General features: G+C 36.6%; 1 protein-coding gene and 1 pseudogene across 1 annotated transcript in view; one reads left to right on the top strand and one right to left on the bottom strand.

Moving 5' to 3' along the window:
* Window positions 1-5,433, top strand: part of BRIP1 (BRCA1 interacting DNA helicase 1) — a 210,880-nt gene extending 205,447 nt beyond the window's left edge. The window contains 3 exon segments of the mRNA XM_081791236.1: window positions 3,490-4,123; window positions 4,125-4,174; window positions 4,177-5,433. Of these exon segments, the coding sequence (XP_081647362.1) occupies window positions 3,490-4,123; window positions 4,125-4,174; window positions 4,177-4,274 (782 nt within the window). The 3' untranslated portion in view covers window positions 4,275-5,433.
* LOC144614327 (ankyrin repeat and SOCS box protein 3 pseudogene) lies at window positions 423-2,315 on the bottom strand (annotated as a pseudogene).
* Window positions 5,434-17,964: the final 12,531 nt, after the last annotated feature.

Raw genomic sequence — 17,964 nt, 5'->3', positions numbered from 1 at the left:
AGAGATGAGAATGGACTTATAAATATAAGAGACAACCTCAAATTAATAATAATAATAATAGATTCAACCCCATTGTGTGTACATTTCCTGGAAAGTTTTATGCATTCCATTCTAAGCTCCTAGCCCTAGGTAAACAGACTCATAAGTGGAAATGTGCCATTTTCAGCACTAGAAGCAGCATCATAGTTCATTAACAAAATAATGCAGAAAATGGTTAGGTAAATGAATTTACAACATAAAATGTGTTGGTGATAAATTTGCACTAATGTAACATAAGTCAGGTTTACGGTATTTTTTTTTACCAGGAAGCACAATTGTAAACATTTGCAATAAACTACTGCCTCTCCCCAAAAAACCTAACTGACCACACAAACAAATATCATCATTTATGACCATAAAATCACGAAGAATTTGTACCACATGGCTCTTTGTTTTGGTCGTTTTGAGAGTAAGACACGAGCTGCATTAAGTAGTTTCCCTGATTTCTCCATCTTAAATAACTGCCAGTTCTGGAACTTCATTCATCCTCGGAACCTTTGCATAGAGCAAATCTGGGAAGTGGCAACTGACAGATAAAACTGTCGGATCATAGGTGTTCTGGTTTGAGACTGGACTGAACGAATTTCTAAACAACAAAGGTGGGTGAGGGACAGAACAGAGGCAATATGCTGCTTGCAGAGCCCAAGAGGAGTTTGAGACACGAGCAGAGAGCATCTTTTCAACAGCTGGAAGAAGCCTCCTCCAATTAGTAAACTCCAAAGTGAAGATAAGGGTGTCATCACTGACTGAGTCAATCCAAGAATTGCAGAGTAGATTCAGTGGGTCAAATCCAGCAAGCAGGAGAGATGGTAGCCATTCCTTATATTTTGTCTATGCTTTAATTGCATGATTTAAAGATTCAGAAATATGGTTCCACAATGCCAATAGACAACCTTTCTTCAAAAAGTAGCAAAATACTGAAAATTTCTCATACTTTAGGCAGTATGCCAAATGAAGTTCATTTAGTTGGGCTCCATATTTCAAAAGAATATTCACAATTCCAAAAACTCACAGTCCTTTTGGAAAGCCATACACATGGGAGAACTAAATGCAAAGATGTGGCACATCTAGACATCTTGTCTGTAGTCATGCTGGAGTAACATTTCTAGGCACTCTTCATGCCCTCCGAACACTGCAGAGTAAACGGGGCTCACTTTGTCTGGCCCATGTCACAAACCCAGTTGGTAAGTGGTATTAACAAGTCCATTAATGGTCCAATATGGACCATTCATGCAACTGCATGAATAGGTAACTGCCAATAGGCCTCATTACAGTAAAGATCAGGATCTGGCCCACTGAACAGCAAAAGCTCTACACATTCTGTGTGGCCCTCCTGAGCAGCAATGAATGAGGGAGTAACTTCATCCAATGTTTGACAGTTGACTTTTGCACCCGATGAAATAAGTATGTTTAAGCTTTCCAGCTTGCCGTGCCAAGCAGCCACAAATAAAAGTGTGATTCCAAAGTCATCCTGGCATTCCTTGTTTGCTCCTTTCTTAAAAAAGCAATTTTATGATCTCAGCATTTCCTGAAAAGTAGCCTGATGCAAAGCGTTGCATCCACACCCAGAATGGGACCCATTAACATTTGCTCCATGTCGAAGTGACAGCTTTAATGTATCTATCTGTCCATTTTCAACAGCTAAAAACAGTGGTGTGGTTTTCTCTGAAGTAGTGGCATTAGCATCTGCCCCAGATTCTAAAAGAGTGTACGGTCTTCCAATGTCCTTGACTTGCAGCAAGACGTAATGCACAGAAGCCCTGAACTGTCTTTATCTTAATGTAGTTTTCAGATGAATCTGCATGAATTAACATCTGTAAACATTCTACAGAGTTGTGATAAGCTGCTTAGGAAATCTGCATCCATCCCGTTATCAGCGACATCAACATTACGTCCCTTTTTGAGCAGTTTTCTTAAGACTTTAACATTGCCTTCCCTGGCAACAAGTCCAACCGTGGAGCATGTGTCAGAGTAAGCCTCTGTAAAATAGAGGCTCTCGGTGCCGCCACTTCTGCACAGAAAGGCCTGGTCCGAGGCGGGGTCTTCTAAAGTCTGCTCCCAGAGGCCGCTCGAATCATGAATGTTCTTAGTGGCATTTAGAATGGTGAATTCTTTCCAGAAGGTTTTCAATTTATTTTTCCCAGATCCATCAAAGGAATCACTATCTGTGGCAGCTATTGCCTTAAAAAAATGTCTTTCTTAAAAAGAGTTGAAAGTCAAAATTACTTCTTGATTTATCTTGGTTTTCAATATGTCTTCCTCACTAAGCGTATCATTTCTAGCTTTTGACTTAAAGAGACAAAAGTAAATAAAGAGAGACATGTAACTCTTGGCACTTAGAGGTCATTGTAGGATTATTAATTGACCTAATTTCAATATTGTCGTGTCTTAAGGAATAGGAATGCCTGAAGAAAGGGAAAGAGATGAGCAAACAGCTGGTGAGGGGAGCAGTCAGAACACACACATTTGTCTATTAAGTTCACCATCTTGTATGGTATGGTTTATAGTGCCCCAAAACAATTACAATAGTGACATCAAAGATCACTGGTCACAGATGAGCATAACTAAAATGTGACACATAGACATGAAGTAAGCAAATGCTGTTGGAAAAATGTTACTTATAGACTTGCTCGATGCAAGGTTGCCACAAACTTTGAATTTGTAAAAAACACAGTACCTGCAATGTGCAGTAAAGCAAAGTGCAATAAAAGGAGGTATGCCTGTAGTTGCAGCAGATACAATATGACCCACAAAGCCTGAAATATTTACTGTCTGGCCAGGTGTAGAAAAAAATTTGCCAAACTGTGGTCTATAGCATTGGATACCATTTTAATTATTTTAACTAATATATGATAATTTAATATATCAAGTATTAAATATTTACTTCATAGTATCTGGTGGGTTTTTTTGTTGTTATTTTTTAATAAATGTCATAGTAAATGCAAAGACATTGACTAGTAATCAGGAAACCTGAGTTCTAGTTGAGTCTGATTACTAACCAGTTTTATAACTTTAAATCAAATAATTTAGTCCTTATGGTTGCCAGTTTCCTTTAGGGAATTAATCTAGTGTCAGTTTTTCCCTATCATTGGTTAGTGAATTTTCAAGGCAAATTTTTACAGTGTATTTCCTCCATTACTCAGCCCTCTTTCTATTCCTTTTTTACCCCTCCTTTTCTCATTCACTCCTAAAGTCCCTGGTGTGGAATTTGATAGTTTACTAGACAACGTTATAACTTGGGCTCAGAATCACTGGGGACCTAGGATTCCTTTAAGAGTTCACATTTTGTGCTTTATGTTCTAAGATGAAGTCCTGCTACTGTTGGTTGTGGGCTCTCAATTATGATCCCTACAGTTACTTCATTATTTTTAACAGAAATTACTTTAATGTGACAATTATTATATTAGTTAGGAACAGGAAATTAACATTCTTAAATTTTTGTATTTATAGATGATCCTATATTATTGGAAGAGTCTGCCCAGACAATGAAAGCAGAAAGAATTGTGATTTCCAGATCGACAAGCCCAACCTTCAACAAACAGACAAAGAGAGTTAATTGGTCTAGCTTTAATTCTTTGGGACATTATATTACTGATGAAATTCTGACTGCAACACCTAAATCCAGGTCACCAGAGGACTGTGCCTCTAGCGCTTCCCCTTTTGAAACAGAAAAAGGATGCAAAACAGTCTTACCACTCACTGATAAATGTGAGTCCTCATCTCTGACGGTAGACACATCAGTTGAACCATGCCCTCAATCAGAAATCGTTATTTCACCAATAAAGATTGATGCTACTCTTCTTAAAGAAAATTATTCCAAACAGCTGTTCTATGAAGAAACCCTGGGTCCGGACATTGAATTGTCTCTAGTTGGTAAAGAAGCTAAACTTTCTACTTCAAATAGAGCTTCTGACACAGAAGCAGAGGATGAATCTATCTATTTTACACCTGAACTTTATGATCCTGAAGATACAAATGAAGAAAAGAATGAACAAGTTGAAAGTGATAGAGATAATAGATTGGCTAATAATTCAAAATGCATTTTAGCTGAAGATCTTTTTGAAATTAGAACTGAGAAAGGAGTCCCAAGAAATAAAAGCTGAGGATTGCACAAAGTTGAATAGACTCATGAATATTAAAGTAAAATTGATGACAATGGTAGTAATATAAGAACAACTCATATAAATGAATTAGACCTGGGAAAAACTCGTGAAACAGATACAAAAGAATATTAAACAGTCTCCTTCCAACAAATAAAGGTGTATTCCCTGGTGTTAGGTAATAATACTTAACTGTCACACACTAAAAATGTGTTGTCATGCTTGTATTAAACTCTCTTATAAATGACAATTTCTACACTGGATAAGTGGTATAGCTTTTTTTTTTTAATGTATTTTTCACTTTAACTCATTGTTATTACAGTGTTTTAAAAGTCTATTTTACATTCAGAATGTTTTATTATTTTCAAGTTTTGATAAAGAGATTCATACAAAATATTTTCCTCCAAGAAGTCTTCCTTAGCTGAATACAATTTAAAAATTAACCAATGTGAAAGATATGTAGTTTCCTAGGGTACTTCATATGTCGCATAAATATTTTTTTTCTTTTTTTTTACATTTATTTATTTTTGAGAGACAGAGAGAGTGTGAGCAGGGGAGGGGCAGAGAGAGAGAGGGAGACAGAATCAGAAGCAGGCTCCAGGCTCCAGGCTGTCAGCACAGAGCCAGATGCCGGGCTTGAACCCATGAACTGTGAGATCATGACCTGAGCCAAAGTCAGATGCTCAACCGACTGAGCCACCCAGGCGCCCCTGTCGCATAAATATTTGTATTTTGTAGTCCTGTTTTTATACATAAAACATCTGTTTAATACATAAAAATGAATAGCAGTCTAATCCAGTCTTATCTCAGTCTTGTTTCACTTACGTATTTACCTCAAATCAATATATTATTTTAGAAATCAGAGTTTTCTTGAAAAGTTTATTCCTGTATTAAACTGCCTACTTAGAGGGAATTAAGAATTAAGGAAGAAAACTGCATGTATTTTTAATTGATGTTGCTTTACATTTTTTCATTTGATAAAACACAATCAAGCACTGAATATATAGCAAATTATATAAAGTTACAAAATGCCAAAGGAATGACTCCAAATTTTTAATTCTAATTACTTAGCTTCATCATTGTAGAAAAAAGTGAAATGTTCTAGCATGAAGGTTGTAATTATGAAACTGTTAAGATAGAAAACTCCATATATAAATTTTATAAGTAAACCCAAACATGTAACTGCAGCTGAAAAATGTTCTCTTATAGCTCACTAAATTTTTCTGTAAATTTTGACCCTGTTTATGTATTTGTGTATGAAGCTATACTTCTGATCAAAAATGGTTATAAAAGATGCATTTCTCTGTCATCATTCCAAAAATACATTCACTCCTCTTTTTCTAAGAAACATGTCTTATTCAATGGACATTTAGGCTTCATGTGAGCGATTTGAATTGAAAAATCTTACAAGTTGTTCAAGTTGTGGATGTGGTTTATTTTCAAGTCAAAATTTCCAGGAATCCAGTATTTTATTTTATTTTTTTATTATTTATTTATTTTTTTAAGTTATATCTAAGCATATAGTGCAACAATGATTTCAGGAGTAGATTCCTTAATGCCCCTTACCCATTTAGCCCATCCCCGCTCCCACGACCCCTCCAGTAACCCTGTTTGTTCTCCATATTTAAGAGTCTCTTGTGTTTTTGGCCCCTTCCCTGTTTTTGTATTATTTTTGCTTCCTTTCCCATATGTTCATCTGTTTTGTATCTTCAAGTCCTCATATGAGTGAAGTCATATGTTTGTCTTTCTCTAATTTCGCTTAGCATAATACCCTCTAGTTCCATCCACATAGTTGCAAATGGCAAGATTTCATTCTTTTTCATTGCCGAGTAACACTCCATTGTGTATATATACCACATCCTCTTTATCCATTCATCCATCGATGGACATTTGGGCTCTTTCCATACTTTGGCTATTGTCGATAGTGCTGCTATAAACATTAGGGTGAATGTGCCCCTTTGAAACAGCATACCTGTATCCCTTGGAAAAATACCTGGTAGTGCAATTGCTGGCTCATAGGGTAGTTCTACTTTTAATTTTTTGAGGACCTCCCATACTGTTTTCCAGAGTGGCTGCCCCAGTTTGCATTCCCACCAGCAGTGCAAAAGAGATTCTCTTTCTCTGCATCCTCGCCAACATCTGTTGTTGCCTGAGTTGTTAATGTTAGCCATTCTGACAGGTGTGAGGTGGTATCTCATTGTGGTTTTGATTTGTATTTCCCTGATGATGAGTGATGTTGAGCATCTTTTCATGTGTTGCTTGGCCATCTGGATGTCTTCCTTGGAGAAGTGTCTATTCATGTCTTTTGCCCATTTCTTCACTGGATTATTTGTATTTTGGGTGTTGAGTTTGAGAAGTTCTTTATAGATTTTGGATAGTAATCCTTTATCTGATATGCCTTTTGCAAATATCTTCTCCCATTGCATTGGTTACCTTTTCGCTGATTGTTTCCTTCTCTGTGCAGAAGCTTTTTATTTTGATGAGGTCCCAATAGTTCATTTTTGCTTTTGTTTCCCTTGCCTCTGGCGACGTGTTGAGTAAGAAGTTGCTGTGGCCAAAGTCAAAGTTGCAGGCCAAATTGCCTGCTTTCTCCTCAAGGATTTTGATGGCTTCCATCTTACTTACATTTAGGTCTTTCATCCATTTTGAGTTTATTTTTGTGTACGGTTTAAGAAAGTGGTCCAGGTTCATTTTTCTGCATGTTGCTGTCCAGTTTTCCCAGCACAACTTGCTGAAGAGACTGTCTTTATTAGATATTCTTTCCTGCTTTGTCAAAGATTAGTTGGCCATACGTTTGTGGGTCCATTTCTGGGTTCTCTATTCTGTTCCATTGATCTGAATGTCTGTTCTTGTGCCAGTACCATACTGTCTTGATGATGTACAGCTTTGTAATACAGCTTGAAGTCCGAGGAATCCAGTATTTTATATATTCATTTGGATAAATGAATTATACGTCTGTATGTTTACTTTTATTTTGAAGGTGTTTAGGTTGAATACAGCTTGTTTCTATAGCACTGGATAGTACAACTATAAGCATAGTTCAAAGAAATTTAAAATGATAACTTACCAGTTAAAGAATTCATCTATAGATTAGGATATATTTGATCCCTAGTATTGTATATTTTTCTTAGTTGATCAGTGAGTAATAAGTTACAAGCACTAGAGTAAAAGAAAATTTCTAATTTTGCAAGAGTGAAACCATTTATCCTCTCAGATGTAGTTCCTAATCCACAGATAAGGGTAGTGGGGTAGTAGAAAGAAAAGCAAGTGGAAGACAAGAGACTTGTGTTCTGTTCCTGGTTCTGCCACTAATTTGCTAAGTCTTGTTGGCAATCACCACGCCTTTTGGGAAATTAGTTTCATCTGTGAAATGTGGGATTTAGTATATAAAATCATGTAAATCCCTTTCAGCTTTAAAAATACATAATTTAAAGATGTTAATATTTTATTCTGAGTCAATTTTCATTTGCTTTTTTTCCAGAATGCTTAAAATAAGGCAAACCAGGGGTGCGCGGATGGCTCAGTCAGTTAAGCATCCGACTTTAGCTCACGTCTTGATCTCACAGTTTGTGGGTTCTAGCCCCGCGTCGGGCTCTGTGCTGACAGCTCAGAGCCTGGAGCCTGCTTCAGATTCTGTGTCTCCCTCTCTGTCTGCCCCTCCCCTGCCCGTGCTCTGTCTCTCAAAAATGAACAAAAGTGTTTTTAATAAAAATTAAAAAATTAACAGGGGCTCCTGGATGGTTCAGTCAGTTAAGCATCTGACCTCTGGTTTCGGCTCAAGTCATGATCTCACATTTGGTGGGTTCGAGCCCCACATTGGGTTCTGTACTAATGGCATGGAGCCTGCTTGGGATTCTGTCTTCCTCTCTCTCTGCCCCACGACTGCTCGCTCTCTCTCTCTCTCTCTCTCAAAAATAAATAGACATTAAAAAATTTTTTTAATAAAGTAAACCATTTTTTAGAAACAGTGAAATAACACTCATATATCTTTTAAGGAATAATTGTATGAGTATGTACATAGTAACTTGAGAAGCAAGATAATTTTTTTTTTTATTTCTTTATTTATTTTGAAAGAGAGCACAAGTGAGCAGAGGAGGGACAGAGAGAGGGAGTGAGAGAATCCCAAGCAAGCTCTGCATGGTCAGCTGGAGCCCAATGCAGGGCTTGAACTCACAGACTCACAAACCATGAGCTCATGACCTAAGCCAAAGTCAAAGGCTTAACTGACAGCCACCCAGGTGCCCCAATATTTATTTTTAACAATGCTATAATGAAAACATTTTTGACCCTTAATATTGCCTTTAGAAGAATTGGCAAATTACATGAGAAAAATTAAGCACAATATTTTTTAGTCATACCTTGGTGTATTATCCAAACTTATCTCAAATTTATTCTCTCCAAAATCTAATTCTCTCTGAGGCTAAAAATTTCCAGTATCCGAGAACATATGTAGAGCTGTGCCACTAGTATTTAGTAATTCCAAAAGATATTTTAAAAATTTTGTGCAATGGTACCATTAGTGAAACAGGTATATAGTCTCCTTAGATAGCAACTTTGACCAGGATAATGCAAGAATTAAAGTACCAGCCTTTATAATAGATTAGGTTGTAGAACATTTTAATTAGTAATAATGTACTTTTAAAAGATGTTTTAGAGAGTTAAGTTAAAATGTGAAAGCATTTAAAAGAATATCTGGCATATGTCAAACCCTCAAATATTAACTAGTAAATCAATCATATATCTGAAGTACACCCTTGCTTTATGTGAAGCCTTCCCTTTTATGATGATAGATGACAGATAGATACATAGGGAGATAAACTGACAATAAAGAATTGTTATATAGTAGGAAGGAAATATTATTTGGCTAGTTATTTTTTAAGGCTTTGGAGGTACATAAGTTAGAAATTGTTTATCAGGTAATTTGCCTTACCCATTCAATGGATATATGAAATAATTATACTGAATTTATTTAAGGGCTGAAATTATATAAAGCATACTGGCCATGAATCAGGAAAACTGCCAGTTGGAAAGGGCTTTATTGATGGAGAAAGGTATAATGTAAAGAGTAGATGTTTCATGATTTTACTTTTGAAATTTAGATAAGTCATTTAAAACTTTTTGTAATTGTATTGGAAATTAATGACAGTTCATACAATGCTGCTATTATGCACTTAGTTATTACATGGTTTTTAATTTGCTAGTGTATCTAAGTTCTCATAAGGCTTTGTTTTTTGTTTTTTTCTTCATTAAAAACATTTTTTAAATGTTATTTTTGAGAGAGACAGAGCGTGAGTGGGGGAGGGGTAGAGAGAGATGGAGACACAAAATCCAAAGCAGGTTACAGGCTTTGAGCTGTCAGCACAGAGCCTGGCATGGGGCTCAAACCCACAAACCACGAGATCATGACCTGAGCCGAAGTCGGACGCCTAACCGACTGAGCCACCCAGGCACTCCTTGGTTTTATTCTTTTGATCTTTGTATTCATTAATTTTTTTATTTCCATATTTTTCTGCAACGACTTTGTTGTTATTTTTCCAAAGTAAAACACATTCAAAATATTTAATTCTTCAGGATTGTTTATAAAACTTTATAAATCAAAGTGCCTATTGTAAAATCACTTGAAAGACTGGTTATTGTAGTTATTTAATCTCTAAGTGATGGCATTTTTAAAAATTTGATTACCACACAGTTATTCTTGCTCATGCCTCAGATTTATCAGTGAGCTGCACTTGATTTTACTTTAGCCTTCATAAACTGTTGGTAGTTTCTTGTCTATTCTGTAGACAAATGAAGTCAATCTTCTATAAAGAGAAGGGCAGTATTAATACTGGACATTTTCATAATAAAAAATAAATTTAATGCTACATCAGACAATGAATGTCTTAAAGAAGCTAAAATAACAAGAAGTATATGTGCAACTATTAAATGTACAATAAAGAACATCACTTCAGGAAATGGAAATTTAGACAGATGACCTGGGCTTATGATTCTCTAGGCTTAAACGATTTTCATGTCTTCCCACCTCCTCCCCCCCCAAAAAAAAGAAGTTTGTTTCTTAAGGTTTCATTTGATAGAACATTGGCTGCCCAGCTTCCTGTACTCTACAATGGAGCCTTGTTATAATATCCATGGGATCTGAGCCAGTGGATCACCTTATTGGTGAAACTACCTTATAATGAAGTGCTTTCAGTAACTAAACTCTTGGACAAGGTCCAAAACAACCCATCTTATACCAAATTCCACTCTGTAATAAACAAGTTTCAATGTATTAAAAAAAAATTAAAAGCTGCATGAAACTTACTATTCCCAGAAATTAACCTTTAAAATCTAATGGTAAATACCGATGAAGAGGAATATATTTTAACAAGGCATAATCAGGTAGTTACTTTAGTGCTTTTTTTTAATAATAAATTTGTATTTTTATCTTGGTTTTCCTTTTTAAAGCAATTTATTTGATTTTTATTTTCTTATGATTTTTCCCAAATTCTGTCATTTTACATAACATTATTTTACATCAATATTTATAAAACTCAATATTAAAATGTTTAATTTGGCTCTTTGATATTGTAAAGTACTAAATTGTACAAGTGGCATATCATTTATCTAAACTGTTAGATGCCACCATCTTGGCCAACAGGCACATGAAAAGATGCTCAACATCGTTCCTCATCAGGGAAATACAAATCAAAACCACACTTAGATATCACCTCATGCCAGTCAGAGTGGCCAAAATGAACAAATCAGGAGACTATAGAAATGGGAACCCTCTTGCACTGTTGGTGGGAATGCAAACTGGTGCAGCCACTCTGGAAAAGTGTGTGGAGGTTCCTCAAAAAATTAAAAATAGACCTACCCTATGACCCAGCAATAGCACTGCTAGGAATTTACCCAAGGGATACAAGAGTACTGATGCATAGGGGCACTTGTACCCCAGTGTTTATAGCAGCACTCTCAACAACAGCCAAATTATGGAAAGAGCCTAAATGTCCATCAACTGATGAATGGATAAAGAAATTGTGGTTTATATACACAATGGAGTACTACGTGGCAAGGAGAAAGAATGAAATATGGCCCTTTGTAGCAACGTGGGCGGAACTGGAGAGTGTGATGCTAAGTGAAACAAGCCATACAGAGAAAGACAGATACCATATGGTTTCACTCTTATGTGGATCCTGAGAAGCGTAACAGAAACCCATGGGGGAGGGGAAGGAAAAAAAAAAAAAAAAAAAGAGGTTAGAGTGGGAGAGAGCCAAAGCGTAAGAGACTCTTAAAAACTGAGAACAAACTGAGGGTTGATGGCGGGTGAGAGGGAGTGGAGGGTAGGTGATGGGTATTGAAGAGGGCATCTTTTGGGATAAGCACTGGGTGTTGTATGGAAACCAATTTGACAATAAATTTCATATATTAAAAAAAAAGATGCCACCATCTTTCATATATGATTCATATGTAGTTGAAAGATTTAAAGATATTAAATACAGATTGTTATTTTGAATCAAGTATAGTTTTGATATATTTTCCCTTTTTTTCGAACTAGTTGTTATGGTATTTATATTTAAATGTTAGCATTCTTTCAAACACTGATGTGTTTCATCTGTTGTAAAGGGACCCAAGTAACCTGTCTTGCCAGTCAGGATGCTATGTATTACATGGGGAACAATTGCCTAAAGCTGGAGGTAGGAAACGTAAAAAAGATTCTGTGCCATCCTTAGTATAGGCCTACCTAAAATCATAATAAAGTAGATTGATATATTAATATTTCCAGATTTCAGCCTTTAAAGTTGATTGCAATACACATGAAATTTGTTACCATTGGACTTGGAAACATGTTCCAATTCCACCTGCTGACTTTTTTGAACAAATCACTTCTCGGAACTTCCATTTTTTTATCTTAAAATGGAGATAATAATCATAAGAAATTGATCAAACATTATGACTGTCATATTCAGTAGAGTGCATAAAAGCTTTCTTTTTTATTAAAAAAAATTTTTTAATGTTTATTTTTAAGTGAGAGAGAGAGAGAGTGCACAAGCAGGGGAGGGGCAGAGAGGGAGACAGAATCCCAAGCAGGCCCCAGGTTTCAAGCTGTCATCACAGAGCCCTACACGGGACTCAGATCCACGAACTGTGAGATCATGACCTACACTGAAGTCAGATGCTTGACCAACTGAGCCACCCAGGCGCCCCTTTTTTATTTTTTGAAGTAGGCTCCACACCCAGCATGGAGCCCAACATGGGGCTTGAACTTACAACCTAAAATCAAGACCTGAGCTGAGATCAAGAGTTGGATGTTCAACCAACTGTGAGCCACCCAGGCACCCAAAAAGTTTTTTTTTTTTTTTTTAATCAGACGAAGGGAAAAGTAACAGAATTTGGGGTCAAAGGAATAAGTTTGAGTTTTGGCTCTGCTATTTGCTAAGTGACCATGGTCATACAGAGAAAGACAGATACCATATGTTTCCACTCTTACGTGGATCCTGAGAAATTTAACAGAAGACCATGGGAGAGGGGAAGAAAAAAAAAAGTTAGAGAGGGAGGGAGCCAAACCATAAGAGATGCTTAAAAACTGAGAATAAACTGAGGGTTGATGGGGGGTGGGAGGGAGGGGAAAGTGGGTGATGGACATTGAGGAGGTCACCTGTTGGGATGAGCACTGGGTGTTGTATGGAAACCAATTTGACAATAAATTTCATATTTAAAAAAATGTATGGAGGGGCGCCTGGGTGGCTTGGTCAGTTAAGCGTCCGACTTCGGCTCAGGTCATGATCTCACAGTCCGTGAGTTCGAGCCCCGCGCTGGGCTCTGTGCTGACAGCTCAGAGCCTGGAGCCTGTTTCAGATTCTGTGTCTCCCTCTCTCTCTGCTCCTCCCCTGTTCTGTCTCTCTCTGTCTCAAAAAAATAAATAAACATTAAAAAAATTTTAAAAAATGTATGGAGCATTCTAATAGTATATTTATTTCTCTCAGGACTTTATCATATGATACTTGACTGTCATAAATGCCTATTTCATTTGACCAATTTCTATACTCTAATGACCTTTCTCTTTCCAAATGTTTTATTCTTTATTTCTTTATTTCTTTAATAGCATTAAATCTTTCACATTTTCTCTGTTCCTTCAGTTGTGGGCCAGAGATTTTCTTTTCTCTTTTTATTTTGAGGGGTATACTTTTACCAACTTCACCTATAAGGAATGTTGGATTTTTGCACATTCTATAGAGATGTCCATAAACGGTATTATTTCAACACAATTGGATTCTGAAATATTAATTGAGGGGCGCCTGGGTGGCTTAGTCAGTTGACCGTCCGACTCTTGATTTTGGCTCAGGTCATGATCCCAGGGTCATGATATCAAGCCCGTCCGATCATGGAGCCTGCTTGTGTCTCCCTCTGCCCCTCTCCCCTGCTCACTCTCTTTCTATAAAATAAAAAATAAAATAAAAATAAATGTCAATTGAATTTCATATTAACTAAATTGATTAGCTAAAATGTCAGCTAGTTTGTAAGCCTTTCATTACCACCCTGTGATAAAATGAGTTGTTCTCAATGTAATATTTATTGCATGATATTGCAATTAATTATGTAGAAGTCTGTCTGTCTCTGGCACACTGTGACTTCCTAAGATTAAGGACAGCTTCCTATATTACTTAGCATTTGTTCATCCACTCACTCATCTAGCATGTTTTGAGAGCCTGCTTGCATTAAGAGCTATGCTATGCTCTAGGGATACCAAAGATGAGTAAGACAAGGATCATATCCACCAGGAATTCATACCCTAATTAACATACAAGCAAACAGTTACAGTACAGTGCAGTAAGAGCTGTAATAGACGCAAGGCACACAGCATATTGGTATGCATTCTAGTTAGAGGATCTGTAAGTTAACAGAATTTAACACAGGAAACATCTTGACAGATTTTCTTTCATTTTTTAATGGAAAAATACTTACAATTTTGAAATATATTCTTGAGGAAATTCAGGATATGCTATTTCTCCTGATAATCCTATTTTCGGATCTCTTAGGCTCTCTACCCAGGATTATTGAGTTGTTAATTGACCTAAAGGAAAGAAAACAAGAACACGGCAAGTAAATCTTCCATAGTACTTTTAGTATATAGTATGTAGTCTATCACAGAGCTTTCATAACCATTAGCTCATTTGGTTCTCAAAATAGCCAGCCAATGTCAGCAACACATTTTATAAACGAGGAAAATTAAACATGAGGCTACAATCAAGGTCATGATACTCTTTCCACTGTTTTGTTGCAGTTATGTACTTTCATGTTGATTTCAGTCCACCTTTGTTTCTAAAAATCTCTTTATGAAAAGTATATAGCCTTAGAATTCTGAAAGCAAGCTTCATTATCTTACTTTTTTCCAAGGGAGTACTTGCCAGAATCATCTTAACATTTCTTACTAATGTGCTCGCTTCGGCAGCACATATACTAAAATTGGAACATTTCTTACTATTAAATAAAGATACAGTAACATCCATTAAGGAGTTTAATCTCTTTGAGGGCAGAACAGTCCTAGAGTATAGTTTACTGCTTGACCTATAGCAGCAGATGCTTAGTAAATATTTTTTGATGAGAAAAGGAATCTTTTCAAAACTACCCCAAAACCTTAACCTTGCCTTAGGTTACATAGCTAACTAGTGACACTACAGTTCAAAATTTGTACACAGGTGTTATAAGTTCTATATTCTTAACACCTTACCAACTTACCTAATACCAAAGCCTCAGTTTCTTGACTTGTGATTTCATTTCCATTTCACCCACCCACTTCCATTGACTATACCCTGAAACTTCCTTACTCATGTAACCTTGAATGAATATCCTTCTCTCTGATTACATTTCTGATCCTGTCCTCCAGCTTTTACTCCATTCATCCTTGTATACCTACTCTCTCAGTTTTCTCCCAATTTATCAGTTTTCTTCAGTCTAAGCTTCCTTCCTTCCAAGTTTCAACTTCATAGTCACTAGGACTGTTTTCTTCCTAGTGTCCTGAACTCCTGTCTACTTTCATCATTCTACTATCTTAGCTTTGCAAAATCATAAGCCCAGTTTAATGTCACAGTCTGGTTTTGCTATTACTACATCTGGGGAATTGACTACTACTGAAAAACATTGTATAGTAGTGTGGATTGGTGCCACTACAGTATTATGGCTTCTAGTCTTAATGGGATTCTCAATACCACTTTTCCACTTACGTATTTTACCTGATTAGTTTTCCCTCTCCCCTCACCCACTAGCGACTGAACTAAACTTAAATGTTACTTCTTACCCCAGTTCCTTCCCAGTTGATATTCTTCCTCTGAATAATCTTATCCTCTCTTGAACTATATGCCAATAATTCCTAAACCAGGAATGTTGAGATGTGTACTCAACATCTTGGATGCCCCATAACATCTCAAACTCAATTTGCATAAAACAGTTCTTTTTTTTTTTCTTAATGTTTATTTATTTTTTTGAGAGAGAGAGAGACAGAGAGAAGAGGAGACACAGAATCCGAAGCAGGCTCCAGGCTCCGAGCTGTCAGCACAGAGCCTGATGCAGAGCTCAAACTCACAGACCAGGAGATCATGACCTAAGCCAAAGTTGGACGCTTAACCTACTGAGCCACCCAGGCACCCCTGCACAAAACAATTATTTCCTGAAACCTGTTCTGCCTCTTTCAGCTGATGGTACCCATCATTCATCTAGTTCTCTAAATCTTAAATTCAAGTCATCTAAGTGTTAGAGTTGAGCAATATTGCTCAACTTTCTATCTTTACTGTGATTTCATTAAGAACCTCGTAATCTCTTCTAACCTAGTGTAATCAGTCACTTTGCTGCTAGTCTTACCCCTTTCCACTTTGTTGCCATTTAGCTGATCAAAAATGCAAATCTGACCATTTCATTCACTTGTTTAAAATCTTCTATGTACAAGACCAAGTCAAAACTCCACCTGAAAACGTACCAGGCCTTTTGTGATCTGGTCTTTGCCGATGTTTCCAGCCTCATCTCCTGGCACCCTTTGCTGACATTATACTTAAGAATAGTTTTAGGGGCGCCTGGGTGGCGCAGTCGGTTAAGCGTCCGACTTCAGCCAGGTCACGATCTCGCGGTCCGTGAGTTCGAGCCCCGCGTCAGGCTCTGGGCTGATGGCTCGGAGCCTGGAGCCTGTTTCCGATTCTGTGTCTCCCTCTCTCTCTGACCCTTCCCCGTTCATGCTCTGTCTCTCTCTGTCCCAAAATAAATAAAAACCGTTGAAAAAAAAAAAATTAAAAAAAAAAAAAAAAAAGAATAGTTTTAAAAACAGACCATACTGTTTCAGACCCATTACTTTTGCTAATGCTCCTTCACTTGTGCAGAGTTCTCTCCCTCTCCTTTACCTGACACACTCCTACTAATCCTGAGAAATTCAACTAAGGCATTATTCCTCTGAAAACATTGTGTTCTCCCAAGTGCATTAAGTATACTTCATCAAACTTTCTTGGCCCCCCAGTGCCTAAATTCAACATAGTATTTTCAACACATTAAGTTGTTTATTTTTGCTTGTCTCTGTACCATACTATATACTTGTTTGTCTTTGTAACTCTTGCATCTGGTACATGCTTTAAAACCACCCAATTTATCGCACTCTTCAGTTCTACAAGCTGAACTGTACCAGGCTATTTTAAGATAGGCTACTTTTATTTAGGTGCTGCTTAGATTTGCTTATTATATTGTTTATTACTGCTTTAATATTTTAGAGTAGGCCAGAACTTTAGGAATCATATACTTCCCTTACATTAGACTTGAGGTAACTGAGGCACAGGGAGAAACTAGACCAAGGTCATTGAGAGCAACATCACACACTGTTTGTTCTTAATGTAGTTTAGTATAAATTAACTTGATTTAGCCTCTTTTTATGGGCATTCTTAGAGAAAAATACAATGTTAGATAACCAAAATCTAACAAATTAAGATACTAATTAAGAATCCACTCAATCACATTCTTTGTGACTGCATCTAACTATAGAGCTTATTATGAGAAGAAGTATATATATGTTGGTGATAATAGATTTTAATGATAATACATTTACTTGTTTTATTATTACCACTATGTACAATAATTCTCCATTGGGCTGTCATCTGATTGACTAAACATGTACACCACACCTTAACAAATTACTACAGCCAGCAGTGTATTTTTAGGAAATTAACATAATTGTTAGTATGATATGCCTTTCCTAAATCTTTTTCACTTTATTTTATTCTTTTTTTAAAAATGTTTATTTATTTATTTTGAGAGAGAGAGAGTGAGCAGGAAAGGGACAGAGAGAGAGAATCCCAAACAGGTTCCACACTGTCAGCACAGAGCCTGATGCTGGGCTCGATCTCACAAACTGAAATCATGGCCTGAGCCAAAATTGAAAGTCGAATGCTTAACCAACTGAGCCATCCAGGTGCCCCTCACCTTATTTTTTTCTTAGGAATTTGTTTTAAAAGCTTTTTTCAAGAATCAAAAAAATCCAAAGACTCTTCCTGATGTAAAATTGCACAAAATTCCTTTGCTGTTGCTTAACTGAGAGTACAGATCAGAAGAAAATTTATTTTATGTCACTGGCAACAGAGCAACCCTTTATTATTTAAATGCCACATTAATGGTTTATCAGACTTCAGTGAAGAATGAAGATAAACTTACTTAATTGCTACATTCCAATTGCTACATTTGAAAAACTTCAAATGTAAATAAGACACCTTTCTCATTTTCATGTAAATTCTGAAATGAAAAGCAAATTTTTTAATGTTTATTTTTGAGAGAGGGAGAGCAAGAGCGCACAAGCCTGCATGCACAAGCGAGGAAGGGG

The sequence above is a fragment of the Panthera onca genome, chromosome E1, assembly GCF_046562875.1.
Source record: "Panthera onca isolate mPanOnc1 chromosome E1, mPanOnc1 haplotype 2, whole genome shotgun sequence".
Classification (NCBI taxonomy): Eukaryota; Metazoa; Chordata; class Mammalia; order Carnivora; family Felidae; genus Panthera; species Panthera onca.
This window is presented reverse-complemented; position numbering and strand designations above follow the sequence as displayed.